General features: G+C 40.0%; 1 protein-coding gene across 1 annotated transcript; it reads right to left on the bottom strand.

Moving 5' to 3' along the window:
• Window positions 1-296: 296 nt before the first annotated feature.
• Window positions 297-1,895, bottom strand: LOC149242574 (uncharacterized). The gene is made up of 2 exons (XM_089367698.1): window positions 1,614-1,895; window positions 297-1,352 (listed from the first exon to the last, which is right to left on the bottom strand). Exons 1-2 carry the CDS (start codon window positions 1,867-1,869, stop codon window positions 808-810), a joined length of 801 nt encoding a protein of 266 aa, XP_089223824.1. The 5' UTR covers window positions 1,870-1,895; the 3' UTR covers window positions 297-807.
• Between the last annotated feature and the right edge of the window lie 10,650 nt (window positions 1,896-12,545).

Below are 12,545 nucleotides of genomic sequence, written 5' to 3'. Positions count from 1 at the left end.
TTCAGCCCAAAAAACATTAGAGATATTTTTACCTTGAAGCATACTACGTGCACATTCAACTAGTGTTCTGTTTTTCCTCTCAGCAACTCCATTTTGCTGAGGTGTATGTAGCACTGTAAATTGTTGTTGAATCCCATTGCTTTTACAATATTGATTAAATTCTCTTGATTTGAATTCTCCCCCTTGATCAGATCTCAAGATTTTAATATAATTACCAGTTTGTTTTTCTACCATATTCTTAAATTCTTTAAAATACTCAAAAACATCACTCTTCTTTCTTATGAAATAAACCCATGTATATCTAGATCTATCATCCACAAAAATAAGAAAATACCATGCTCCACCAATAGATCTAGTTTGCATAGGTCCACATACATCAGTATGAATTAATTCAAGTATTTCCCTTTGCCTTTTTTCTTTATGTATAGGAAATTCCTCCCTATGTTGCTTGCCAAGTACACATGCCTCACATTCAACATGATCATTTTTCAAGACAGGAAGACCTTCAACCATAGTGTTCTTTTGCAGAAGCATTAAATCTTTGTGATTTAGATGTCCATACCTTTGATGCCATAAATCTTCTGTTGATATTGTTGTAGATGCTAATGCTTGATGACTTTTCCTGGTCACATCCAACTTATACAAACCTCCAACTCTGGTTCCTGTGGCAATAACCTTGTATTTATCTTGAATGTCTTTCACTACACACTGTGATTTAACAAATTCCACCTTCAAATCTTGGTCAGTAATAGTAGAAACAGAAATTAAATTCTTTTTAATATCAGGGACATACATCACATTATGAATCTATTTCTCTTGCCCATTAGACAAATTCACACCTATTACTCCATAACCTTGAACTTTAAGTGCTCTGTTATCTCCTAGGCAAACATATGTTCCATCAATATTTTCATGATATTCATCAAACCACTCCTTATTACAAGACATATGGAGTGATGCACCAGAATCAATGAACCAAGCATTCTTATCATCATTTTCCACAGACAATGCAGCATCAGAAACAAACAATTTAAGATTTTTAAATCCATCATTGATATCTTTGTCCACAAAATTTCCATTATGCCTTCTGTTTCTTTGCCTAGTCTCATTATATTTCCTTTTATAGCAATCTTTAGAATGATGCCCAGGTTTGCCACAATAATAACACTCATCATTTTTCTTTGGAAATTTAGACTGTATCATACCTCTTTGCTTTGCTTGAAACTTGCCTCCTTTGTTCTTGTCCCATGGTTTGCCTCTGTATGGATATTTTCCCTTGGCCACCAATGCCAAATCTGAACTGCTAGAGCCCAAAAAATTCTTCATCCTCTCCTCCTCTTGTAGAAGAATTCCTGTCAATTCATCAAATGAAGGGGGTTTTTCTCTAGCTGCAAGACTTGAAACAAATATTTGATAATCTTGCACTAAGCCATTTAATACGATGGTGACTAAGTCAGTATTAGACACCTTTTCACCAATATCTCCTAACTTATCACTTAAATCTTTGACACGAGATATAAAATTGCTTATACTTTCATTTGCTTCCATTTTTAAAGATAAAAGCTTAGTGTTCAAAAACAAGATCCGGTTTGTATTTGTTGTTTCATACAAACCCTTCAATGTATCCCATGTTTCTTTTGATGTCTTGCAGTCTCTGATATGAGGAATGATGTTGTCCTTTACGGACATACGCAGCAGCACCTTTGCTTTTGTCTCCCTTCTCTCCCAATCTGGGATAGAACCTGCAACAGTGGGTTTGGGCTCATCCCCACTTACAATGGACCACAAATTATTACCTTCTAAAATAGTCATTAGCTTGAATTTCCAGTTTACATAATTTTCACCATCAAGCTTGGTGGATTCATTCATATAATTATCAAGCAACAAATTTGCCATGATAAGAAGCTTTCTCCAATCACCAATATTCAAATATTAGAGAGGGCAAACTCACAATAAACCACAACTTACAACTTCAATATTTCCTTAATAATAACAACCCTCCTTCACACTTTTCCTCTCCCTTTTTTCTGTCACTAAATCATTAAAAGAACACACATTCATTCAATCATAAAGCCGCTACCAAAGAAATCATTCAATAATTCTTCACTTTCGACATAAGGCCATTATCGAGCTCTACTTGAACTTCTAGAGCTTGTAGGACCTATTGATAATGCAAATGATTTGAATAAACTTGGAGGACTCACTGCACTTGTCAAAGAACTTAACAGAGAAGAAAAAGAACTGCGCAGAGCTACCAGGCTTCAGACTCTGCACCAGCAGAAACTTACAGTTGCTCTCCACGCTTCCGCTGTGTAATACTTCTTGGCGAAATCTTCAGCGGCCTAACTCCCAATACTGATGCGGCAATCGAACACTCTTCCTCTGCCCAGCTCGATGTTTAACGCCTCAAACTCATGCCTTCACAAAAGATCTTTTCACTGTCCGTCTGTGATCACACACCACGCCACAGAGGTTTAAAGGCTCTCCAACCAGGCTCGAAGCAGCTCTCGTATGCGTTCGCCAAAGAGGCAGCTCTTATAACAGCAGAGAGTTAAGCGCTAACCACGCAAAGAGCTAAGCACTGACCGAGGGCCCCGAAATCGACGGGATTCTGCTCTGTTACAGACTACGATACCTCAACGTAGATAGATCAACAAGCTGAAAAGAGCAGAAGCGCACACCCTCAGCTCTGATACCATGACAGAGAGAGAGCAGCTACGCACAAACACAGAACAAGAAACACATTCAAGACATCTGAACGCTTGCTTCATTCACAGATCAAACAGATATATATACATGCTACAGAAGTCTCTGGAGATCATTAGAGTCGGTGGCTTGCTGGAGAAGTTTCCCCATTGTCAATGTATCCGCCGACTTCATTAAATATAACAGCGGCTTTCTAGATTCAGCATTTACTGTTTCTGTTGAATTTTAGTGGCAGGTAGTTGGAATTATTCATGGTTTCTAACATTCAGATGGTAAGAACTGGTAACAAAAAAAAAATTGCAGATTATGAGCCAAGTTTCTAAGGCAGAAACTGCTTGCGCTACATGCAATTTCCAGAAAAGGAAATGCTCAGAGAGAAATGTGTGCTCGCTCATTTCTCACAGAACGATCCAAACAATTTCCTATTGGTACACAGATTATTCGGAAATGGTCATGTCATAAAACTACTACAGGTTAGTTGGATTGTTTTCAATTTTAGTATGACTTTACAGCATGTGGTATGTGATCAAGGCAGCAATAATCAGTTGAAATGCAAACGTATTTGATTCCAGTTTGAAAAAAAAAAAAAATTAGTACGATGCACAACATTAGCTTAGGTTATTTAATCAGCTTTCATAATATTGTAGAGTTAATTAGTTCAATCAAATTTTTTTTTATTGTAGGGTATTTAGTTACTTTTAATTTCCATTCATATCAGAGAGTAGAATCTTTAGTTAATTGAGTGAGCATCCCTAATTTCATAGCGACACTAATCTCAGCTTTATTGAACATGCAAAGTCAGCCATGGATTCTCAGAAGAAACCTGACATAAGGTTGGGGCGAAAACAAGTCATAGTCACAGGTATGTATTTATCATTGATTGATTTGGCTAGTCGCTGTGAATAGAAGCTCTGCTAGTCAGAGACGGGGAGAACGAGAATACATCTCGGAGATCGGCACCCTAGGACACTTTCGACACAAGAACCTATTACATTAACAGCGTTGGTTGCACGAACGCAATGAGTTGTTGCTAGTCTATGACTATATGCCCAACAAGAACCTCGACAAGCTCATCTTCACGCAGCCTAGGGATAAGCATTAGAATCAGAATCAACCCTATCTAAATTGGGCCCAGAGACACATGCTGGCATCGGCGTTGTTGTAGCTTCATGAAGAATGGCAACACAGAGTCATCCACCGAGACATTAAACCCAACAACGTTATGCTCGACGAGGAATTCAATGCCAGGTTGGTTGAGCATGACGAGAATTTAATGTCAGGCTGATTGAGCATGACTAAACGAATCTGAATTTAATGTCAGGCTGATCGAGCATGACGAAACGAATCTGACGGTCACCATGAAGCTGTGTCAGATTTTTCGTGTCAGTTTTTCATTGGACTAAAGGATGAAAATGAGCCTCTTCTGCTATTGGCTATTGGTTGGGGTGAACTGGTTCTGCCATTGTTATTGGTGGGGTGAACAGTGTTTTCTGACCCCAAACCAACAGAGAAAATGCCTATTGTCCTAAAAATATTATAAAATATTATTTCTTCGGAACTAAAAAAGCGCATAATATTATATCATATGTTTAAATATACGAGATATGTTCTTCATACAAGCCATTACAACATTCAGGCTATCTGGTGAGCATATCATGCTTCTCCTCCAGAAAATATCAGATCTACTAAACTACAAAAGAATACAGTCCATCGGCCCAGTGTTGTTGCAAGAAAATGAATAGTAGGCAAAGATATAATCAGCAGTACAGGGTCCAATAACGGACCCATACCGTCTATCCAAGCAAGTGGGCAATCAGTGTGCTTATCCATCCATCTTAGAGGGAAAGTTCATGAAAATAAACTAGTTCATTATACAAAAATTTACAAACAAAAAAAATGGAAAAGAAAAGAAGTTATCTTGGAAATGGAAATTCTCCCATTTCAAAAACATTTTGATCCCATCATATTTCCATATGCATATTACTAATCATACCATGTAGTCCCCTTTTTGATAGTCCAGCAGCGTCCTTGTTCTACTCCATCAGCTTCCTTGTTCTGTTCTTTGCCTATATAGTATATTGTGAAGTTGTTGTGTTGTTTTCATAGGAGATCGATTTTTCCCAGCTAGCGGAGTAGCAAGGGATTGTTGAGGGTTGCTTCACCTTTGACGTGATCAATGATGATCTTGGAATCCCCATAAATATGAATGTGAGGAATGCCAAGGAAATTATGGAACCAATGGAACCAAAGGAAGCCCTATAAAGCCATTGTTTATGCCATGGTGTTAGTGCCCCTACCCTGATTCCAGTGAACCCTATAAGACCTAAGTTGCAAGAAACGTGGGCAGAGGGTCTGTTTCCATATGGAAACGAAACAGAAACATGGAAACCCATAGGGTACAGCCCAGAAATGCGTTTCCATCTATACTTGCCCATTTCTCGAGGAAACGTGGCCAGTACGGCCAGAAATGCGTTTCCGGGCTGTACATCGAAATTTCCTCTTGTAACTTGATTTTTTCTTGTATTTTTTTTATTTTTTCGCTTCTAATTTTTTATTAGGCAACTCAAATATCCTCTAGATGCTTTTAGATGTCTCTAAGTAAAAAAAAAAATAATAATATATATATATATATATATATATATTGAGTGGGGCAGCCGAATGTTCAAGCCTATGGCCCTAGTGTTGATTCGCAGTTCATGGTAATGTTAAATTCTTAAAGTGATATTCTCCTTTATTTTTCATTTTCATCCTTTTACTTAAATTTTTAACATTACCATGAAATGACTCAAGATGTTTGAGAATGGTTTCGCCCTCATTGGATTTCATATGGAGAAAGTAGAATTTTAGATCTCACTCAAAATCCAGCAAACTTATCTGTTTTTCAAGGTTTCAGGATTGGGGGGATTGCAATGTTTCCATTGGATTTTATCATGTACTAGGGTATGGAACTTGTATTTAATCAAGAGAACCAAGCCCTCTATGCAGGGGAGACTCCCAATAATCAAGAACATGTAGGGTACTAGGGTATGAAACTTGTATTTAATCAAGAGCACTAAGGTCGTTTAACTATGTAGGAGGAGACTCCCAATCAAGCACGAGACAAGAAATTAGAAATTTCTCGTGACTGATTTTGGATATTTCTATTTTCATTATGTGATCATTCATGAGTAAATGTGATATACATTTAGAGACTTATAGTTTATGCATTGACAATTGACAATTTTATCATAATGTAATAAATTAGAATGTATCATATATGCTTTATGATTGCACATATTTCTTAAATGTCCTAATATATATATATATATATATATATATATATATATATTCGTGTTTCCCTGTTTCTAAAATTTGGGAGGGTCATGTTTCGTACCTGTGCCCGTTTCGGAAACTCGTACCCATTTCCCCGTTTCGTGCAACTTAGTATAAGACATATCAGTTGAAATGGATATCCAAAAACCACAACCACAAGTGTTCCTTTGCACAGCCCCATCAAAGAAGCCCATTGGATATTCCATCTATAGTCTGGTCTACTTGTGTTGTATGATTCTGGAGCATGTGGCTTGTGTGGTGTGTATGGAAAGATTAGTGATGGTTGTTTCAAAACCATAGAAAACTCTTTCTGTGGAATTCTGGAAAATGTACTTATTTCTCCAATCCAAAATTTCCCAGAAAATGAAAAGTGGGATGGTTCTCCATGTATATTTTTGTGTGCTCCACCATTTCAAAGATTCCACAATGCTGTCATTTTGAATATAAGGAAAACCAATATGAGATGATAGTTTTTTCCATACTTGAACCGTATATTGACATTGGAGAAATGTGTGGTTATTTTTCTCCTCGTCCCTTTTGCATATGGAGCATATGTCGGGTCCATGCCATTGCCTCTTCTACAAATTTTCCCATATGAGACTTTTGTTGTGGTAGACTAGCCATGTGAAGATGATGATTTTGTTTGGAATTTTGGTTTTCCTAAAGGCATGTAAGACATGATGCTCTCCCTGTCTAACATCCTTGTTGCATAGAGTTAAATATGTATCACCGACGATTATGTTATCTAATTCCATCTTCCTAGTCCATATAAATTTATCATGTGACCCCGTACGACAAATGCCAAGTTGTTTCATGCCAACAATGATCTCGTTCCATTCCAGGTCCATCTGCCCAAACAGACCTATCTCCTGTGCATTTTTCCATACAGGGCATGGGCCCTGCCAATGAGCAATGACTTGGCACCAGAAGTATATGCCTCAGCCATTTAAGAAATGTATAAGCCCCTCAGAAATATTACAGTCGATGCCAGCACCCAAAATCTGATCAACACCGATGAGGATTATGTTGCATGATTCCATCTTCCATGCAAGATGTTGAATAAAAATATTAGCAATCTTAAGAAAGCTAAGTCAGATAGTCGATCCATGACTGGTTCCAATGGTACCTTTACGATGCCAGAACAAGAAGTCTTGATTGTTAAGGTATTTGTGTCGGATGACCCTACTCCAAGTATCAGACCCAAATATACCCCTCCAAAGTGATTTAATCAATAATGACCATCCAAAACAACTAAGGTCCATGACCCCACATCCACCCATGCCCTTTGGATAAGAGATGTTGGATATCTTGACCAAATGATATTTTTTTTGTCCATGACTCTCCACAAGATGAAATTAGCCATGATACAGTTTAGACTATTGATAATAGAGACAGGTATATGAAAAATGTGCCTAGTAAACCCCTAATTGAGTAAGGACAACTTGGGTAAGGATGACCCGACCCCCTAGAGACAGACACCTAAATTCCCACCTAGAAATCCTTTTGAAAAAACGATCCACAAGCCATTTCCAATCAGTAATTCTGTAACTACAAGGTTTAATATGATACCCAAGGTATTTCATACCATTTTGCATCATCACCGCCTCGATGCCAAAAAGATTTTTGATATATGCAATGGAATCCATGTCACATTGTCCATGATACAATATAGATTTATGAACATTCATATGCAGGTCAGTGGCATTAACAAATCTTTTGAAAATATGAAAAAGACATATCCATGCAAGTCGACATAACATACCCATGATGAGTACATCGTCAACGAAGAAACCATGTGATATGTTGATGTTGTTTCCCATCTGCAAAGCCTGGAATTGTTCTTGTGCGACCGCCTTTTTTATGTGTAGGATCAGCCCATCCATTGCCAAAATGAAAAGCAGAGGTGAGAGGGAGCATCCCTGGCGGAGTCCTCGGCCAGCCCAGAAGAATTTAGATGGGTATCCATTTATGATAACAGCATAATTGACATTAATAACGCATGCCATGATCCAATCAACATATCTGGGTTGTAGATCAATTTTGATGAGAACTAGTCTAAGGTATCCCCAATCCAGATAGTCATAAGCCTTTTGTAAGTCGACTTGCATAATTGCAACATTTAGTTGTTTGGAATGTATCGTATGCATGCATTCTTGGGCATTTGCAACAACGTCATGTATTAGCCTATCCTAGAGGAACCCGTGTTGTTCAGGAGAAATATGGTGTGATAGAGTTTATCGCATATGACCAGCAATGGTTTTTGAAATGATTTTGTAAATGAGGTTGCACAGCAATATGGATCTGAAGTCCGCAAAGCATGTTGATGGACAACGCTTCGAGATAAGTGCAATATAAGTGGAGGTGATACTGTTATGAATATTACCAGTGATCCTCGACTCCTCCACCATGTTCAGTAAGTCTTTTTTGAACAGATCAAAGAAGTGGGTGAAGAGTTCCACCGTCCATCCGTCCGGTCTCGGAATTTTATCACCTTTGAAGGATTTTAGAATGCCAAGTAATTCCTCTTCTATGACCTCTTTGAAAAGTGCTTCATTTGTACCCTCATCATACATAGTCGGGTATGGTTCAATCCCCCATATGAGGTCCTCAACAACAATATCCTCATTACGGCCATATGCTAGTTGAAAATGGGCAACAACAACATTACTAATCTCCTCCTGTGTCTAGATGTATTGTCCATCAGCATTTTTTATCCCCCATATAGTGTTTATATTGCACCTGTGATTTGCAAAGCGGTGAAAAAATTTAGTGTTACAGTCCCCTTCCTTGATCCATAAAGCCCGGCTTTTCAAATGCCATGTGGATTCCTCCATAGAGAGGAGTTGTTTCTTCTTTAGCTCGAGGGCATGAATGCAGGACCGAGTTGTTGCAGAGAGACAGTTGGTGGTCATCATAGGGAGTAAAGAATCCAGTTCCCGATGTATGTTGAAGAGATCCTTTTGCAGGGCCCTATACTTCTGCTTCTGCCAAGATTTGACCTCCCCGCAAAGGATATCCAGATTGTCAAGTATGTTATCCATAGGGGAAGGACCTTTTTCATAAACACGACTCCATGTATCCTTCACCAATTTATTAAAGTTTGGATCCTCAAGCTAGGTCCTATTAAATTTGCAGGGTATGCCCATGCGGATGTCCATTCTCCTCCATCGCAAAGTAATGGTTTTGTGGTCAGACAAAAAATTGATGATGATTTTCACGTGGACATCGCCTAGACGGGTCAGCAGTTGTTCATGAATCAAAAAACGGTTCAATTGCTTGGCAACATATGCCACGCCAGTGCGACCATTGTCCTAAGTGGGAGCCATTTTAGTAGGGCAGATATCCATAAAGTTGTGCATCAGAATGGCATCTCGAATCATCCCAGCCAGGGGATCAATCTTCCTAGTGCGACCCCAAACTTCGTCCAGTCCGATAGTGCAGTTGAGGTCCCCAGCAATGATGAGGGAGGCCAACTCCATAATCCCAGATGTTATCAGAATGTCCCAAAATACAGGCCTATCCTTATACGGTGCATAAATGTTCAGGATATGAACACAACCACCCAGGCCACGGATGTTTCCCTCAAGCAGAAAACCTGCAAAGCACTTGAAGGCTTTAATCTTGACCCACCGAGGGTCCCATATGGCCACAAGACCACCAAAGAGGCCCGCATCAGTAGTAGCAGCAATATACCAGTTCAGAAACATTTTCTGAAAATATTGTACAGCTTGTGGAACAGAAGGCATGGTTTCTTGTATAAGGATGTTGTAAGGATGCAGAATGGAAAGGAGACGCCTAAGGGCCAGGTATTTCGAGGTAGCCCCCAAACCCTTGATGTTAAGGGAAATGATAAAAGTCATGAGAGTTCATTTTCGGGCATCCGTGCTCCAAGGGCCTGTGAGAGTGGGATGTCAGCAATAGGTACATCGACCAGAAAGCGATCCATGGGGGAGGTATGCGGATTAGGCCTGGGTCATCCCCAAAAATGATGGCTACCACGATTTTGTTTTCTTCGAACAATGATGTTCCCAGCAGAGGATGGACTAATGTGTGGTGATGTGAAGCTAGATGGCTTATGAATAGTGAGAGTGTGTAAATCCATGGTTTTCCTTTGTAAAAGGAAGTCCAAGTCATTTCCAATAGAGTGAGTGGGAGAGGCCAATGGCGAATGAGGTGGAGTGACATTGTTTCTAGGTCCCTTAGCCCTATTAGGAAAGCGGGAGGGTGACGAGATGGTATGTACGAAATATGAGAAGTGGAAGGGATGTCATGGAATAGATGGGGTGCCAAAAATGAAGCAGGGATTTCCTGACAGGGGTAAGATCCCGGTGAAGGTTGACGGATATGTGAGACAGGACTAATGGGAACCAGAATATCAGATTTGGCAAAGGATATCAGGGAAGACAAAACCATAATGGGCGATGATACATATATAGAAGAACCAAATGCATGAGGTCTGATAGAATTAGAGCCACGTAGAATACATGTATGTTGCCGATGTGGAGCTCCATATTGCCTATTCGATCTAGGACGACCCCTGCCTGAATGTGACATCAATGACCTACCGAAACAGTTCCATCCTATGGTGGCATAACGAGCACCTAAAGGGTACCCACCAGTAATCCAGCCTTTGAGATAATTGGGTCTCTCCCCAATGTAGTTCAATATGGTCCGAAAAAACCCTCTGATACTCCTTCTCAATAAGTATCCAAGCAAGTCATTTGTCTAGAGCCCCCAGACAACGCGGGTCAACATAAACAAACTTGTCAATATCCATTAGAGCCTACTTAGTCCATAACTCGATTGGAAAACCATGAAATTTCACCCAGATCAACTTGTTCTGTGGCATGTTATGTAGCGGATTATACCCAATATACCATGAATTGAGAGCCAGGAAGCTCTTGCCATTTATCCACGGGATAGCTTTGATTCTCTCCAAGTCCTTCTAACTGAGAAAATGAAAACTATACCAGCCCTTCAACAGGCGCACGACAGGCAGCATGTAGCCAAGCATAGATTTCCATTTCCTTTCGACCCAATTTCTCATCTCAGAGTCACTCATATCAGAAAAGTACCATCGGTCGACAAGAGCTCGTTTCTGGAGGTTGGTTATACGATCAAGCAGAACAACATTATCCAAAGCCAGAGCTGGAGGCGAGGTGGTGGTTTTGATAGAATGATGTCGCTGGTTAGAACATCGACCATGTATTGCATGTGCGCCACCCTGTGGAATAGGAGCCGCATGAGCACCATCTAGGACTCGATCATCCCCTAGGATAGTGTGCCATGCATCAAGGGAGTGTGGGACGCATGATGTGTGTTTTCATAGAGACTCATCATCCAAGGTGGCCTGGATGAGAGCCTCATTGGAGTGTGGGACGCATGATGTGTGTTTTCATAGAGACTCATCATCCAAGGTGGCCTGGATGAGAGCCTCATTGGAAGACACGTCAGATGCATGACCCTCTATACTCCAAATATGGAAAGAAAAAACACTCAAGATGATACCCATAGGCCCCCCTAGCAAAATAAATGAAAAGTATAGGGAAATAGATGAGAAAATAAAGAAGGAATGTCCCTAATCACCCCATACCCCGAGATCAGATAGGCAGCATTCACGATGGGGAGAGAGCATGCAGATGGTAAATCTTACAGCCCGCCAAGGTTCAGGACGCCGCAAGAAGGACATCCAAAACGGGTATATGCCAAGGATATTGACGCAAGGAATAATCTGCTAGATTTGGTGTGATGAGCTAGGCCTGAGAACACATGGGGAAGCGTCTAGATGACATGTGGCCACAAATATCAAGTTTTGTAAGGAAGTACATGCCACCTACCCACCGTGGAATATGAAAACCGCCAAAAAAAGCAGTATTCCAGCAATCGGGAAAATAACCAGAGGGAGCCCAAAGTCGATAGCCCATCGAAACTAGTGGCAAAGCAATGAGAAAGCAAGGGATATACAGTAAATATGGGAGACCTACAGTCCCTCATAGTAGCAACAACAGTAACACCCCAAGCAGGTCATCCAATAATTACAAATGCAAAAACCAAATTGCTTACAGGGCCTAGAAATAAAGATGGAATTGGTCCATTGGTGCCAATGCAAAACGAAGACGTTTGCATTCGAACAAGAGCGCAACCCAAAAGAAAATGTAGACCAATAATCCCCAATAGAATCAAATCCGACGGCATATGGGAAAAATATGAGAGGATGAAAGTGGGTAGTGAAAATGCAGTATAGAATGTAAATTGCAAGTGCAAATATCAGCAGAATGTGACAGAATTCCGACAGAAATAGATTGAAAATTAGCATGCTAAACACCCCTATAAGCCTTTAGAAGTATAGACATAACAAAGTGAAATAGGCAAAGAAGAGGTCGAAAATCCCAAACAATCCTTCCAGATGCAAAGAAACCCAACTATTATAGCCAGTGGAAGAGCATATTATCACCAAATAGAACAATTCGACCCACGAACCAGTGTAGCATACCTGGCCCTCCATGAATGAAGTAAAATAGTAGCAC

This window comes from Pinus tabuliformis, chromosome 8, assembly GCF_031772625.1.
Source record: "Pinus tabuliformis cultivar Carrire ecotype Pingquan chromosome 8, CPIR1, whole genome shotgun sequence".
NCBI lineage: Eukaryota > Viridiplantae > Streptophyta > Pinopsida > Pinales > Pinaceae > Pinus > Pinus tabuliformis.
Note: the sequence above shows the minus strand (reverse complement) of the source record. Positions and strands in the feature narration are given on the sequence as shown.

Bases quoted from the DNA above. Each gene is read 5' to 3' on its own strand.
- LOC149242574 (XM_089367698.1), bottom strand. From the start codon at position 1,869: ATGAATGAATCCACCAAGCTTGATGGTGAAAATTATGTAAACTGGAAA. The intron at 1,353-1,613 runs GTTTGTATGAAA...ATGAATTGACAG, and splicing joins AACATGGGATACATTGAAGG to GAATTCTTCTACAAGAGGAG.